Source organism: Thunnus maccoyii, chromosome 13 (assembly GCF_910596095.1).
Source record: "Thunnus maccoyii chromosome 13, fThuMac1.1, whole genome shotgun sequence".
In the NCBI taxonomy this organism is placed as follows: domain Eukaryota; kingdom Metazoa; phylum Chordata; class Actinopteri; order Scombriformes; family Scombridae; genus Thunnus; species Thunnus maccoyii.
Genome location: NC_056545.1, coordinates 11,920,734 through 11,938,663, shown reverse-complemented (window position 1 = coordinate 11,938,663; position 17,930 = coordinate 11,920,734). Strand labels below are relative to the sequence as shown.

The following is a 17,930-nucleotide window of genomic DNA, read 5'->3' as shown; positions in this document are numbered from 1 at the left end:
AGACACACAGACCTGCCGCTCTTTATACATCCATGACGCAGAAACAGAGAGCAGAGCGGAGCAGAGGAGAGAGACGGAGACAGCGATGTAACCTGGTCGCTACGCTACAAGTCCCAACCTGGCACCCTGCATGCTGTTATTGACTGGGGGCTACACAGCCACTGCACAAAGGTTGACACCCAGAAACATCCTGAACACAGCAAAATAATAAGAAAATAAGAAAATACAGACAGAGGGCAGGGTCTCTGCAGATAAATACACTGCCACACACTTCTAGTGGATCATAAGTGATGATTGAGAGGGATTATATTACCATATGGAACAAATTATTTTTCAAATTACAGTATTTTATATACATTTTTAAATAAAGGATCTGAGTACTTCTTCCACCACTGGTACTTTGTTTCATTTCCAGCACTGTCGCTCAGTATTTAGCTTCCACTTGAGTCATTCCTGTGTCATATCCTGTCATTTCCGACTGTGTGTGAACGCAGCATCCAGTCCGGGCAGACAGATGTCGTCAACTCTCCACTCTCACATCTAGGAGGAGGAGGGATCTAAATCTGAACTCCTGGATCTGACTGACGGTAGCTACCGAGCTGGATATTTCCTCTACCAAAGATGTACAGGATTCAAGACAACAGGTCCCAAAGATGTAACTTTCTGTCACACTTTAGTGATATCTACTCTTTTTCGGACGTGCAGTAGTTGAAAGTGAAGTTTTTTGTTTCCCACTCTCTCTCCTGGAGAGCGAAGGAGCTCCCCGGTCCGTCTGGAGTAAAAAAAAAAAAAAAAAAAAAAAAAAAAAAACGTAGCTTGACCCCATCCATGCTCGGCTCGGCTCGGCTCGGACAAGATCCACGGGTATGTGAGTTTGTTCAACCCGGGTCGGCTTGAACAGCAGTTTAGGAGACGTGAAAGTGAGATTACCCAACGAGGAAGTAAAAGCCCTGTGGTGGATTTTGAGCCGAAGTTATGAAAATGACCGGAGCCATGGAAACTTCTTTCAAACAGGCTTTGAAGAAACCGCCCTCGCTGCGGACCGCAGAGGTAAACAAAACGAACGTTTCTTTAATTAGCATCGCCTGGCAAATGTTAAGTTAGCTAAAATCAAATGGCTGCTTTACTTCTCAGAAGAAAAGCTAAATTCAGTCACAAAAAGTGGCTTTCGGACAAATTAGCTAAGTGACTTTTGAATAGAGTCACAAGCTAATTTGTGGACACCGTGCATGACTTCACTGACAGTTTCTAACTCATTTAGCTAGCTAGTCTTTGGGATAGTTTTCAAATTACAGTATCGTAACTAACTTTTATACCTTGCTGGAGCAGTTTCTGAGGCTGTGAAATGCAAAAGTAACACTCGAGTCTCAAATGGAAAAGACCACAGAAAGTTAAGGAAGAAAAAGTGAGAGGCAGGGCTGGGTTATATGGTCAAAATCAATTATCACGATATTTTTGGCCAAATACCTCGATATCGATATAGAGACAATATTGTAGGGATGACCATTGGTGCTTTATTAGTATTTAACATCACACAATGAGATTTCTGATAAATAGTCACCAGTAACGTGGATATAATGACTAAGTGGGTAAAGGCAAATAATAGGACAGCTAGAACAGTCTGGTTCAGAAAATTACATCACTTTACAGTAATGCAGCCTGTAAAACCAGGAAAAGTCAACACTTACGCCATATCAAGATATTACGCTATCCAAAATCTAAGAGGATGTCTCATATCGTGATATATCAATATATTGCCCGGCCCTAGTAAGAGCATGACAAGACAAAATGTATCAGCATTTTGTTCTGTATACTTTTGTTTCTACCCAAACTGGAGCACATGAACTGTACTGGGCCCTTCAAAGGATACGTTCACAATAAGTCTTTCTTAAAACAACAGTCAGGTGCCCATATGCAAACCGAAAGAGGTTTTCCTCGCTGTAATCACTCCTCCTGTTTATACTGGCTAGTAAAAGATCTCCTTCAAATGTGAAAGGCCAAAATCCACAGTGCGTCCACACAGTCATGTCATGCAAAATTGCATCTAAAAGTTAATCTTAAACTTATATGAGGCTTCAGCAGTCTGAGTTAGTCATATCAAGTAGATATATGATACATTTACAGTCTTTTTTTAGCATCAAATTCCCCCTTTGTGTTTACTCAGACAGTGTTTCCCTGTTGAGCTGCAGTGGAAGTATAGTAACAAAAAGAGGGACTTTAGCACTAAAAAGACTGTAACGTTAAAAGATATCTACTTGATTTGACTAATTTGGACGGCAGAAGCTTCATATTATCTTAATACATTGTTGCACAGAAGGAGGCTTGTGGACCGGTCCTGTAAAGGTCATTTTATAATTTTTTTTGCATAAGTAAACCTGTGAACAAGGCTCCAAGACAAGAACTGGCTTTCTTCACTGCATCCTGCAAATACAGTCTTACTAAACAAAACATAATGTCACAGCTTCCCACCAGAGGGCTTATGTCTAAACCCAGGAGAGGATTTGTGTAAACTTCAGTTTGAATGAGGCCAGTTAAATTTAATCACTGCTGCTTTCTCACCCGTCCTCCCCTCCTCTGCCTCCTCCCAACATGAAGCTGTGGAAACACAGCTGGCTTGTCATTGCTTTAGTTACGCTCACTGCCCAAAAATAGCTCACACCGTACTCCCTTCCATGTTCAGCTGCTGGGAATAGTTTTGAAGTGCAAGCACTATCAGAACAAAAAAAAATGTTTTCAAAAAAATCCAGCTAGCCTTCAGCTTTGCATGATGCCTTTTTGAAAAGGGCCCTTTTTATGGCTCTGATCCTCTGTTTGTTTGTGGCTCCATGGTGGTAGAAAGCCTCTTTCACACTTTTCATAGAGGGCTTTTGTGCACACTTGAACCATAACAACCTTGTTTAGTCTATATGACACAGTCGTAGGAGTGAAGTGGATGTGTTATTCGGTAATCTACCCCATGATAGCTAGCACTTAGATAAAGTTTCTAAATTTATCCAGGAGTCAGAGGAAAATGGCTCTTTATGCTGCCACCTTTTTTTTCATGGATGCTGAACAGTCCTTACTCCCTTTTCAGTTTATGAAACCAGCAGTAGAAGAAGATGAAGTTTACATGATTAAATGCTTCCTTGCAGTTCTGCATGATGTTTAGGGGGCGGGCCGGGTACTCATGTGTAACAGATAAATATGCTTTCTTTTTACTGTGGAAATGCTACAGATGAGTACTTTAGATCAAAAAACAAGGTTGTGTCATGCTAGGAAGAACCAACGTCCCTCCCTTCCTTCCTCCACTCTTCAACCCACAGAGGAGCACACACACCTGTAACCTCTGCCAAAGCACAAGTTGGCAGAATAAGACATTAACATCTTTCTGTGTCTTTTTTTTTATTTTCAGTCACTGTTTAAAACTACTAAAAATACATTCACAATAGTACAATGAAGGCATGGCGTCGTCTACGGCTGTCTGAACCTGTCAATCATGACCATTGACTGCATGTGCAAAAGGGACCGCTATGCAAAAGTGAGCCGCTATCTTGCTGCACAGTCGGATGGCGGGGTGACGGCCCGCGGGACACGCCCCCTCAGCCGTCCGGCCGTCAGATGGAGGTTTGAGAGCGGCGGCTGTCACAGCTGTCAATCATAACGTCACACCCCCTTTTTTATATCGTCAAATAAACTCATCAGAAAAATGAGCACTTGGACAAGCATCAGGGTGATAAGAACTATCTGAAATGACAGAAATTATCTTTGGGAAGGATTTATTTGTTGACATGGAGGGGGCGGGACTTATGACCTGTACTGCAGCCAGCTGCCAGGGAGGTGGAGGGGGGTGTCGAAATATTTTGGCTTCACTTTTGGGGAGCTGTCATGACGTCCATATTTATTTACAGTCAGTGATCATGACTGAGTAAAAAGACTGTAAATATTGAGACATAAACAGTGGTAATGTAGCTCTCATCGAGGTAGCTGACCGTACAAAACACACACAGGAAAAAAAAAAAGTCATTAAACCTCTCATCACACCCTAAAAACAACAAGCACATCGAGAAATTGCTCAATATATCAAAACTGAGTCACCGGTCTGCATTGATGTGCGAGAACATGTTGGCAAGACTCGCTCCAGGTCGTTGACAAACAGCTAAATCCCCACTTAGTACCTTAACAAATCTAAGACTGTTAAAAGTTCTACTTGAATTTTTATTTTTAGTCTGTATGTTTTCCATTTATAGTCATCCAAAACCCAGATGTGAGCCGATGGCTTGACGTCACCCTGGTGCACATGTGTTTTTTAGCATGGGTGTAGTTGCAGACCTCTTCTTCCTCCAGTGTTTTATTGATATGTTTACATTGGTGGCATGTGTTCCGCTATGAGTACATGAGTACAGAAGTAGCCTCCAGATACAGATGTGAGTTTCGTCTGCTCGGCTCAGGCCTGTTCGAAATTAACCTGTGATTAGAGGTAAAGGCGGAACATGAGTTTATTTCGCAAACTGGTGTTAAGTTCCAACAATTCAGGATGTTTCTATGAGAACGATGATGTAGTTAATGGTATTTTTTTGTGTGTGTACAAAGTGGAAAGCGGCTGGAAGTTGGTCTCGTACTCCAAATGGATTTGATATTGGTCAAATGTTGTCAGACTGGTGTTGAATTTGGTTCTGCGCTGTCACGTGAAGTTTTTTTTCTTATTAGTGTCCGCTTCAGATTATAAACCAGCCTGCACTCAGTGTAGCCATTAAATCAAATCATATTTAATGTGACGAACAAAGTGCTGCTTAGATCTAAATAATCACAAGGCAAGTGCTTCCGGTGCACAGGTAAATATTGTCCACAAGTGTTTTTAATCGTGCAGAATTGTTTGTTTTTCCTGTATAAGCATGCCAAATTTGAGTATATCGTAAACTTCACAGTTAAAGCAGCAACGGGTGACACAATTGATTTGTCGATTGAATTTTAGTCAATTAGAATTGTCAAATAGAAAAGGGACTATTTTGACAATCAATTAAGAGTTTAAGTCATTTTTTTTCTAAAACATTTATTAGTTCCAACTTCTCAATTGTGAGGATTTGCTGCTTTTCTTTGTTCTGTGTGCCAGAAAACTGAATTACCTTTTGGCTTTGGACCAAAAGATGAAAAGATGTTCTCTCCGGCTTAAGAAAATTGTTAGACATTTTTTCACTAATTGTTTTCTGACATTCTATAGACTAAACGTTCAAACAATTAATCAAGAAAATAATCGTCAAATTAATTAGTTCTTAGAGACGTGGAAAGCACAGTTTAATTTTCTTCCACAAGTGACCAAAATCCATAATAAATAGGGTCTCTGAGCAGTCATATATGCCCTTCATGGAGAGTTAACTCTGCTTGCGTCAAGTAAATTTCTTGGATGTGCAGGTTTTAGACCTGCTGAAGGTGCATCTGTCTGTCTGTGTGCAGATGTTTGGCTCAGTGTGTAATCTCTCCCACCGCAGGTTTTATACCCCCGTCAACCTTTGCCAGTTTCGCGGGTTTTCCGTCCAGCTCTTCCCTCCCTGCCTACCTTTCTCAGTGCCATCCAGACGCCCCGGCGGTAACAGACAACAAATCACGCTGGGTGATTTATCGCGGTTTTGGCTGCGCCCGGTACATATCGGACATTTATGGGAATTCCAACCATCACAAAGCCACAGGCTCCCTAGGGAAGGTGCAAGTGAGGGAGAGAAAGAGAAGCACAGACTTAAGTGGTGACTGCTCGCTTTCTAAGCAAGCAGTTGGAGCAGCTATGTACAGAACAGAGCAGGAGATGCAGACCAGCGTGTGGTTGATGCTGCTTTCTTGGAGCGTATACAAAGAAACACGTTTCAAAGGAGGCTGTGTGCGTTTCAGCAGAAGTTGCCAAAGAGGGTGGTTGACTCTATGCTGACGCAGCTCAACAAGTTAAAGTTAAAGGATAATACTGGTGTATTTTTTTTTTTTTTTTTTTTTTAAACTTTGTGCCAATTGCCCAGGTTGCCTGTCTTCTTTAACCAACTCCTGATGCCGTCTGCACACAGTCAGCACAGAGACGTCAGGGTTTGATTTCCTCCCTTTAGAGGCCTTTGGCTCCTGTTTATTCTTGCACAGTATGAAGAACAGCTGCCACACACTTGAAAATCGCCCGAGCTAGATGATACATCATTGTAAATATAGCACATAATTTAGTTTAATCAAACCTTCTCTAGTTGATCATACACTGTGTTTAAGTTGAAATCATCATTTGAAACTGTTGCCACATCAGCTTCATCGGCACATCTGTATTTTCATATTTGGAGTATTTCTCTTTCCAGGTTTGTCAGTTAACGTCAACGTGGATTTGACACCATACATAGAAACTCTAACAGCGTACAACATACACTTCAGAATGATTTGACTAAAGCTAAACTCTAAATGACATCTGTGTTCCTCTTTTCACAAAAAGAAAGTCAAACAGAAAGATACTTACGCTAAGGTTAAAATGTGGAATCGATTCCTTCTGCTTTGAGATGTTTCACTCTGGTATTGACAGGTTAAGGAAGAAGACGTAGGTCAAAGAGGACTGTGGGAAAGTGCACCAGTAGACCTTTGCGCATGTGTTTTTGCAGGCTTCACTGTGTTTGTGAGTAGTTAGATATGTGTGTGCTTGTACAACGCCTGCACACATACAGTAGCTTGCACGTTTGAGTAGTACATGAACATGTCTCTGCGTCTCTGTTAAGATATTGATTCATAATCCAGGTATTCTTAAAAACATTCCTTCAGAGTCTACTTGTCTCCTGTTTAATTATTTTTCTCATCAGCATTACTGTAACTGTCTCCAATGTTGCCCAGGGCATCATTGTGTTGTTGGTACAGGATACCTCAAATATCCGCCCACTGCAATTTATTCCAGCGATACGCACGACAGTTGGGGTCTGCCTCTTTCAAAAAGTATGTGGAAATGAAGACACAGAGAGCTTCCTGACACTAGTAATTATAAAGTAGGTATTTTCAGCTGTAGCGTCTGATTGGTCATAGATAAATTTCAGCTGATTTCCAGAAAACATGGCGAGCTGTAGCTGCTGGCTATGTCAACTAGATGATAAACAAGGATGTTAGTTTGTGTAGTTTATTTCAGACTAGTTTTTAATGTTGTTTTGGAAATGAAATTAGTATAATTAGATGGGTTTGGGTTCATAGTTATCGGGCTGTGGTTTGAGGACAAAACCATTTCCAGTTAAACTGAGTCAAACTTGTTGAGGCTTTCCAGACAATGTCTCTGGATGCTGTAATCATGTTTGTTGGGAAGGAAATTGGAAATGTTTTATTTGGGGACTCAATTGAGAGGACCATGCCCAATTGTTATGTTTTGACTCAGATACTGCACATCCAGTAGTTAAAAAAGCATCAAAGTTTGAAAAGAGTAATAGTAACTTTTATATAGGACATAAGCAGTATGTGTTTATCTCAGTTAAAACTCCAAAGCAGCAAGTCACAAGTCTCCTGGAATGACGTGTGAAATTCTCGAGAATGTCTTTTTAAAGACGATCGTTCCAGTTTGACTTTCTGTCATCGTGCAATCTAATGTGATGGATTATAAACCAGAAAATTTACCAAGTGGCTTGTAATTCTGTAAACCAGTGGTTCCCAAACTGGGAGAAAACAATATCTACAGCTGCAATGATTAGTCAATTGATCGACAAGTTATTTTGATAATTGATTAATAGTTTTGAAGGAAAAAAAATCCAAATTCTCAAATGTATGATAATAAACTAAATATCTTTGGTTATGGACTGTCGGGATGAAAGAAGACATTTGAGAACGTCACTGTAGCCTTTGGGAGTGATCAACAGTAATCAACCCTGCAGCCTTAGTAGCAGTCCCTTATTTCAGGACCATCATCAACATGTTTGATTGAATAAAAGGGTGTAATTCTTCTAATAGGAAACATCTCATTTGTGTGCATAACAAAGCATACAAAGTGTTTAGTAATGGTTGTAAAATAGTATTAATACTGTTGAGGATGTCCTATACTGTAATGGATACCCAGCTGCTGTTGGAGCCCCTTCCTCACTCCCTCCCTGAGTATTTTCTAGAGTTACCTGTTAGTTTGTTCGACGTGTAAATACTTTCTATTTTGAGAAGCGCTCTCTTAAAATATGAGCAAACATGCGTGTTTGCACAGAGCTGAGGTGAAAACCAGTTAGACACCAGTTTTGTCTTGACAGACACCCGGGGGCTCGTCTTTGAGGTTGTGGTGTAGGTGATCAGTCAGCAGAGTTAGTCAGTTGTCTCTCTCTGTCGGTGGCCTCTTAGCATTGGTCATATTTGACAAAGTGTTACTTTCAACTTTACTTTCCTACTTTCAAAATCACAATTTTCCTCCCTTTTAAAGTTATTTGCAATGAGCCAATTAGAACCAATTACATCAAGGATGACGGTACCAGAATTAAAAGTGTATTGACGTCTGTTGTGACATATTTAAGCAATTAGAGTTGGGTCATGTGAGTTCACCCTGAGGAGTTATGTAGGTGGATGAGCTAGAAGTGGCATTTTACATTAATTAAAAACCCACGACATGCATTATTGGCGTTTGACGTACTAGAAATACATTTATAAAGAACTGAGTGAGTTTTTGTCGTGCTTTAGTTAAGAATTTCCCTGCATTCGGTTTGTGTTTCGTGTTAGTTTCCAACCTGATCAGAGGACCTGTGGGTTAGGCATTTGTTGATTTGAAACTGACAAGGTGACACTTCCTGTCACAGAAGCAAACTTTTAACCACATTACACACCTGATAGCTGACATGCTAGACAAACACATCATTAGAACAGTGGGAGAAAGTAAAAGCGCTGTATGAGATTAAATGATAAAAGTGAGAGAAAAGTCCTTTATCAAAAAAGGTTAATCAAAAAATGAATGAATTGCAATAGAAAGGAGAAGGCACAGAAACAAGGTTATAGACTTGAGTGTGAGAAAGTGGCTTTGACAGAGAACGCATGATTGAGAGGTGCTCTCATAGCTAAAAAAGATCTAAGAAGGAATAAGACGCTATTGCTTAATCGAAGAGTCAGTGAAGAAGAGAGACGAGGCAAAGTGAGAGAGAAAGATACTGGCAGATAATCAAAAAAGATGGCTGAGAGAGAGGTGGGAGGGGGCAGATGTGGATTTTTTTTAAATTGAGAAAGCTGGAGAGTCAGCAAAGGGAGGGATATAGCTGCACGTAATCAAAAGTTGGGCCGAGAGAACGAGATGAGAGCGAGACAGAGATACTTGGACACAGAAAACTTTTAGACAGAGTCTGATTTATGAAAAAAATGAGGGACCATGAGGAAGATTGAAAGAGTTGGCAAGAGGGCAGAAGCAACAGAAAGTGGATTTTTATGAGGTGAAAGAGTGAATTTGAGAGAATTAGGAGAAAAATAGTCTGAAACTCATTGAGTGTGATGTTGTAAAGTTTCTTCTTACAATGAAAATGATTTTAAAAACATAACCCAATGTCTTGATCAAAAGAGAGAGAAAACAATATAGCTTTCAGTTGCTAGAAAAAAGAAATTAACTCTTTTTAAGCTGTTTTTTTTATTTTTTTTATTAGAAGCCATGTTTTGTTTGTCCAAAAGTAATTTACACCTCCATGGCACACAACAAGATGAGTCAGCATCCCGGTGTAGCCTGCTGAGGATGCAGTTTGTTTGTGGGTACAAACTCTTGTTTAAAAACCAGGTCAGAGTGACACGATTGGCAATGTGTTTCGCACACATCAAACATGATTGATACAGACAGGGCATTTGAACCAAAAAAAGCACTGCCTTTAAAAAAAAAACAAAAAAAAAACACAAGGACTGCATCTGTGTTGGCGTGCTGCTACAGGTACCGATGATGAAATATGACCCAGGAAGTTATGTATGAGTAATGCATCTGCGAGTTTTACAGCTTATCAGACACCAAAACGCTGCAGAGGGGCTTAAAGTGCTGTGAGGAAGGATTTTACAACGACAGTCATTTTAACCTGTTTTGATAATTGTGAGGTAAAGAATAGCATTGTGCTGTTCTTGTCAAAAAGTAATCTACCAGGAATATGTGCAACAACCCCGAGTTGCCTCAAAACATCATTTTTATTGCCTTGAACTCTCAACATACATCAATGTATTTGTGGCAGATTTGTCAGTTTGTCACCCAAAGCAGGAGATAACAACATCTTCAAACTGAGGAGATTTAAAGGGGACGTATTACCCACATTTCTAGGTCTATATTTTTATGTTCTGGGGCTGTACTGGAATATCTTTGCATGATTTACAGTTTAAAAAACTCCTTGTTTATCTCATACAGGCCCTTTATGCAGCCCCTCAGTTCAGCTTCTGTCTGAAACAGGCTGTTTTAGTTCCTGTCTCTTTAAGGCCACACTACTACAGTAGTAGTAGGATTTCACTTATTTTTCTTTTTCTTTACTCGAGATGGAAACTTCTCAAATACATCCGTACATGTTCAAGTTCACCTCAAGTTTGGGAACTTTAATCATGTTTAACATAAACATCTGACATCATAACAATATAAAAATAACAAAAAAATCTCAAAAAGCATGGTATATCCCCTTTAAGCGTCTGTAAATCCAGCATGACGTAAATGCATCACACCTACACACATACACACACACACACACACACCTGCCAGTAACAACATCAACAAAACCGAGCGTGCCAACAAACTGCAGGATCGAGAGAGTCTGAAATGAAAAGGATACAGAGGAGTCTGTGTGTAAAACAGACAGAGAGGGAAGCCTTGGAAGACAGTGTGTTTGTGCGTGTGTTTGTGTTTAAACGGGTGAATAAACACGGACTTCCCCTGACCCATACACTGAAAGCTCTCCTTGTAGAGGCCAATAAGGCCCCTCCTAACTGAGCTGAAGGGGCTGCGGACTGGGAGGCAGACAGACGTTAAAGACTGTTGTGACTCAAGTTCTGGTGAGCAAGTTCTTGAACGTCTCTGCTCTTTGGTTTGTGGTCGCTGGTTTCAAAGATCTGTGACACCAACTCCCCACTATATATATATTTCAGTTGCCTGGTGAAGCCTGAGAAACAGCACAGAGGCGACGTGACACACTGTGACCTATTTAAAATAACAATTTATCATAAGGGGCCTTGAGTCAAATTCAAATGTCAAACATTTTCAGGCTCTAGTTTAGAGCTGCAACAATTAGTCATTCACCAGAATATTAATTGAGAACTATTGATAGTCAAATAATCATTTTAGTCTCTTTTTTTAAGCAAAAATGACGGAAATTTGCTGGTTACAGCTTCTCAATGTGATGATTTGATGCTTTTCTTTGGTGTACATGATAGTAAACTGAGTATTTCTGGGTTTTGGTCTGTCAAGACATTTCAGGATGTCAGCTTTGAGAAATTAATGGGCATTTCATAGACAAACGATTGATCGAGAAAATAATTGGCAGAAAACTTGATAATGAAAATAATTGTTAGTTGCAGCCCTACTCTAGTTTCTTCAATGTCAGAAGGTGATTTGATTTTTTTTTTACTTGTTTAGACAAAATAAGCAATTGGAAGACACCACCTTGGACACTGGGAAACTGACATGGCACTGGCATTTGTCTGATCTTTATCATTGATTAATCTAAAAAGAACATTAGTTACAGCCCCACTTTTAACTACAACAGTGGAGTTAAATAACAATCCACCAGCTTTGGGTCTAGTTGTAGCTTGTGTTTACAGCCTTAAAGGACAACTTAACCGATTTTGAAGTTGATTTATATGGTTTTAATGTGGGTTGAATTATATAGGGCTGTAGTCAACCAAAGAAAATCTTGGTTGACTGAAATCGTACATAATCTTCAACTAATAGATTAGTCGTGGGGAGGTTGGATGTAACGGGACAGAGTGAACTCAGCAGCCACACATTTCTCTGTTTAGCGTCTTCAGGTTAGGCTAACCCATTGTTGCTAACTTTGGAGCTAACCCCCTTCACGTCTCCAGCACTTGGGGAAACAACAGACGTGACTTTTTAGCATTCATTAACTGTTACACTGGAGTCTGTACTGTACATTTACTGCCAGACTGACAACTTACTGCTAACCTTTTCCGCTGCTCTGCTGGCATTCACCGTCACTTTCCTGCTCACTCTTTCCCACTTGCTACGCAAACACACTATGCAATGACGTATTCCTAACGGAGTTATGCTACCAATAGTTTCCCAGTTTTGGGCCTGGCGTGAGTTCTCGTTGTTATACTTATAAGAGAAACACTGATTCAGTAAACGTTGAATACAGTTAGACCTAGCAGTCTAGGTTGGGCGAGTTCAAAGTTGTGAAAACAACGGGGGTGTTTTGAATACATCCCTGTTGTTTTCACAGGTAATTTGTTAGTCTGTCCCTCCCGCTGCAGCAAATAATGGATTAATCCTGGAAGGCTACTGATGTAGCACTTTTCTCCTTATGAAAGTAACACGGAGATTATTCGACCAATGAGAATTTAGTCGGATGAGACTTCCTCTGTCTTTCCTGTAATAAAATATCCCTCCTCATCCAGCTGCAAAGGTCCGCCAGGTGACACAAAATTTGTCATCTGGCAGACTTTGGTGATCTGTCTTAGACTACAAACCATGTTTTCTCATTTTCTGTTGTGGTGCCTTCGAGGTCTCTGCCTGCATTTTACAGTAGCGATGGGGAAAAGCAGTCACTAACATACTACTAAACACTTTAAAATATCAGCATATTTGGAAGAAAACTAGTTTCATGGTACGAGTCTGAATATCCTGTGTGAAATCAGACACAACGGACTGTGTAGGAGGAAGCAACCACTGGAACATCATTACAGCTGCAGTCTGACACACAAACAGCTGTTGAGTTTCTTTATGATTCCGCCGACAATGAACTGGAGACTCAGGTGGACAGAGAATCTGAATCTAACACAAGCTTTACAATACAGTGTCAGAGCAGAGATGTGGCACCAGTATTACAATTTATAAGGCCGAATATTGTGCTGTGGAATCAGACACAAGAGTGCGGAGGAGAAAGCGACCACCAGAGCTACGTTACAGCCGCAGCTGAAAGAGAGGTGCCGCAGCTGGGGTAGCTTTGCAGCATCGACCGGTGCCTAGTGAGGATCATCAGAAAGAATGCAACAAACTTTGCGGCGCTTTGCTAAACCTGACTTTGTTTTCTCACTGAATATCACATCAGACTTTGCCAGCTCTGAATACAGTCAGCGACTGTGTGTTACCTGTAACCTTTGCGGCTGCTGTCAGCTTAAGCACTTGGGTCTCGGTCCAGGATTGTTTCCCAAAACAAGCTGAAATGGAGACTGCAGACTCGTAGGTTTTTTGACTGTCTACAGGCACAGATGTGTCCTGACAGCATTCTGGCTTGTGTGCAGCACTAAGTAAGTTTATGGTCCGCGTAACTGACTCCAGTGCACCGTTTGTTTTATGATCCTTGCACACCGGTACGAAATATCCAGACTGATGAGGAAAAAACATTTTTAAAATGAAAATAAGCCTCAGTAAAGAGATATAACTCTGCTTACTAACTTTGTCTCTGCTAACCGGCCACCCTGCTGGGAAACCCACCCGCCTTCCGTAAACACCATCAGTAGCAGATTGGTCGGGGATGCGCAATACATTGTGGTTGTTGTAAGATTCCCCCTTAAGGGCGATATTGGGAATCAACAGTCATAGGGTGCAGATTTCAAAAATAATTGCACATTTCTACTACATATGTGACTGCTTAGTTTTAAGAAGTCATCATATTTACAGTGGCGAAATTTCCCTTTAATTATTCTATAATCCACACAGTTTACTTAGCACGTTTAATTATGAGCTTGTCAGTGAAACAGAAGCACTTGTAATGCCAAGTCTCTAATAGCACGGCTTTCAAAACCTGTTTTGAAGTCCTTCATTCATTAGGCCACAACAACAGCCGGGCTTTGTGCTGCTGAGTATTGTTTGAATGTAAACACGTCAGCTTTTCCTGTGGGTACCACCAACCTCACAGCACAGCAGCCCAGGGTTCCCAGTGTGAGTGCATGTTTTCCTGTGAATGCATGTGCAAACAGTGTAGCCTATCAGTGCTACTGTGTGTGTGTGTGTGTGTGTGTGAAGTGGAAAGTGGAAAGTGTGGCTACATACCACGCAGGACAGCAGGCGTGAACAGGCAGATAACGTCAGCTCTGAACTGTTTTCCTCTGTCGGGAATGCACACCAAGGCTACACGTGGACTCACATTGCACAGTTTAGTCAACCAATGACAGGGTTACCTTGACATTTTGAGCATCAGTCGATCATTTGCTTTCTTCACAAGGCTAGCTGTTGTGTCTAATGAGGAAGGCTAATGAGGTGCTGCACAAGTTTGACTGTCCCTTTTAATGGCAACATAATTCTATTTCGAACATGACCGGTCACCCTGTTTTTATAATGTATTTGTTCTCTGTGCAGTGCTGTTATGTTTTCATTTGATCATAATTCTCAGGCTCTGTAAAGCACTTTGGTCAACATTTGTAGTTTTTAAATGGGCTCTATAAACAAAGTGTTGGATAGAAACTGCAACACGGTGTCTGAATTTTCTGGAAAGAATCCCGTCTAAACCTGAAAAATCTTGTGCTAGTCCTGCTATTAATCTCTTGCTGGGTTTTTGAAGTGTAAAGTGAGGTGGGTTTTATATGGAAAAGGATTATGGTGAAGTTGACAACTTTCTTCAAAACCAGACAGCATTTAACAGAATACTGAGCTTTTTCCTCGCTATTTCAGTTTGAAGGGTCTTTGTCAGTACAGTGTCTTTGTATCGATGTGACACAACCTCCTGGAATATTTACATTTACCTCACAGTTTAGGCATCTGGTTGGTGCTGTTATTCAGTGTGCAGTCATGAATGCAGTAACAGCTGCATTTCTGAAGATGAACGGTTACAAACAACCAACAGTAAGGAGCGCAAATGTCAGAGGTGTTATTTCCTGCCGATGTCCCCGTTCCTGTGACCCTACAGGAATCATATGTAGGAATCAAGTGAAATAAAGAGAGAGGAGGATAAGTTTCAGGTTATGATCAGATAAAAAATGGAAAATGGTTTTGTAAATCGATTGTTATTTGGTCTCTCAAATGTTCAGAAGTTGGGAGTGGCCGATGAGGATGACAGTTGAAAAAACTCCCAAAGTGATTTAACAATTATATGAGACAATCAAAAAAATGGCAAATATTATAATTTGAGAAGCAGAAACCATCTAATGTTCAGATTTTTACTTGATGAAAGACTTGAAATGACGTATGATTGATTATTAAAATTGTTGCAGATTCATTTTCCATCAATCAGCTGATTGTTTTAGCTGTAACAGGGCGTTGTACCAGACATCATTCAATCTTGGCTCTTTACTATTTTGTTTCTATTTCTGTCTGAGCAGAAGTAAGCCAACAAGTAGCCTTTATAAGAACCTGTTGCCACAGTACTCTTATTAAAGTAGTTTTATGACCTTGCAAAACTGGTCTGGAATGTGTGTCAGAAAAGGAAAGCAGCAGATATTTCCAGCTGTGTATTTGTGTCTTAGTGTGCTCTACTGGTTGTGCTTCAGGTGTGTTTATGTCAAGATTTGAATGTGTAATTTTCCAATATCATTAAATGACAACATTTTACTAAGTGTATGCAGTGTCAGTGTTAAAACATTATACTATCTTGAACTATACTAAAGGACTTTCTACCACAAGTCTGTAAGCAGCACAGAGTAAAGCTACATGTTCATCCAGCTAATGACGTTACTCAAGATAACTCAGCGGACAAGTCGCAGTAAGAATTTCATGCAGTTATTATTTTCTGCACAAAGTATCATTCCTCAAAATGCCACAAAAGCCACGAGAGGAATTGGCAATTTAATCTCTTATTAAAGCAACATTCCAGCATATTTTCACCCGAATAATTTCACCGTTCCTTCTCTTTATTGCTGTAGAAAATAATAATGGTTTAACCTACAGCTATTCCTCTGGCTCTTATGAAACAGTATTATAGCTTTTACATTTCTGGCATCTGCTCCTTTCAGAACCAAAGATGTTGCTGTCATCTTGAAAATTCCCCCTCGAATATCATCAGTTTTGTGAATCTCAGAGACTTTGTATTAGTTACTTTTAACTCCGGTGTGAAGAAATCACGGCTGTGAGTACAATTTGAAAGTAGAGTGAGGTTAGAGATAGAAAACTCTGCAGAACAATAGTGCATACAAGGTCAGAAAAATCCTCCTGACCGTTCAGTGGGATTCCTTCCTGTAGCGTAGCAGCGCTGGTATGCAGGAAAACCTTGATGACTGTGTTTTGAAAGCCTTGAAATCGTTCTGTGCAGCTGAAGGTGCATTCAGAAATAAGGCTTCTAGTGCAGGGCAATATCACCTGAAATCACACTTGTCTTTGTAACGAAAAATGAAACTATATATTTTTTAAGTACACTTTTTTTTTTTTCCCCTTGCACAATCTTTTACACACAAGATTTTCCGTCCTTGCAGTGGACAGAAAATGAATGTTTCCCTGATTATGTTCATGATATTAGCTGTGGCTGTAACATTTAGATGAATTTAGATGAAGAGAATTAAAAATACCACACGATCAAGAGAAATAACACTCTCACTCCTCACTCAAAATATTAAACCTGTGGTTGTGTAGCCCTCTGGCCAATGGAGACTTCACTCTCACAATAGCTTCACTGAAAGAGATAATGGGAATATTCTTTTATAGTTCATGCCTCTGTCTGTTCGGTGAAGGAACTGACTATCATTAAAGCACTTAGCTCTTCTCATCTTGTAGCCTATCCCAGATAACCCTCAAGTTAAGTTTTAAATCTGACTCCTTCAGTGTAATGATGGCAAAATGAACCTGTTCCTGGCCCAAGTAGATCTTTATATGTTACCCATGTGGCTTTTTGTGAATGCATTTTTAAGCTTCATGTTTGCAATACTTTTGATTGTTACCAAAGCAGTAAAACCTGTTCCCAATGTAGACACTATTCAGTAGAACACAGGCGGTCTGTACTGTAGGTTTCAAACATCCTGCCCTGTAAATTCCTCTGAGACCGGTCTGTAGTCAACAGCAGCATCATTCCTTACGGTAGCCAAGCAGTGCTGACACACGAGGGAAACACAAACGAGAGAAAGAACTGATGTGCTTTCTTATTTTAAACCTGTAGCCGCTTCTTTGTTTTGCCTGTGAGCAGAAAAAAATGTCAAGAACAGGGCAAGGTTATCGCACAAATTCTCTCCAGAGGTCTGAGCTATTGACAGTGAGTTATGCAGTCTGTTGAGATGAGTCAGGACTTTGAAGACTAAAAGATTAAAAATACTTGTGTGTGCTCGTCTTTGTGCATCATTTCTATTGTGTGTGACCGGTGTGTGTATTGTTTGAGTTATGTGAGATATGTGTGATATGTGAGGTACACAATAGCCCCGTTTCCACCAAAAGTTTCAGGTACTTTGGACCCAGAGGAATTAATCTCAGGGACTAAACTTGGAACTTTAAAGTCCCTGGAGTGCAGTCCTGTTTGTGTTTCCACCGCATCTGAGGAACCAGGTAGATCATGTAAATTAGACCCATGAGGAATTTAAGAATGATGGCAGCATTTAGACAACAACACAGATTTGTCCTGTTCTTTGTATTTACAGCTGCATGAGTTGGATGTAATGAATGAATGAAAAGGAGAAATGCAGAGGAGGAAAATGAAACTGAAACTTAGAGTGTCTGTCTCCACTGTATAACATCTGTTAAGTGTTTGATGGTTATTTATTTCTGGTTTAGAACATAACTGCCATGAAACATTCAGAAAATAAAGTATTTCTCTCAATCACGGGCTTTGTTCTCTCTACCGCCGCTCCCTCTCCTCATTCACTCCGCTGGTGTTTCTCTCTCGCTCGCTGGTGCTCTCAGCTCGCTCGTGTTATCTCACTCTTTTTTTCTCTTGCTCTTTTTTTAAAAAATGAGTCCGGAAGCTGAC

General features: G+C 40.3%; 1 protein-coding gene across 1 annotated transcript in view; it reads left to right on the top strand.

The window, feature by feature from the left end:
* Positions 1 to 497: 497 nt before the first annotated feature.
* Positions 498 to 17,930, top strand: part of rapgef6 (Rap guanine nucleotide exchange factor (GEF) 6) — a 158,657-nt gene continuing 141,224 nt past the window's right edge. The window contains exon 1 of the mRNA XM_042431615.1: positions 498 to 1,050. Coding sequence (XP_042287549.1) covers positions 976 to 1,050 — 75 coding nt within the window. The 5' untranslated portion in view covers positions 498 to 975. The remainder of the gene's footprint in view (positions 1,051 to 17,930) is intronic.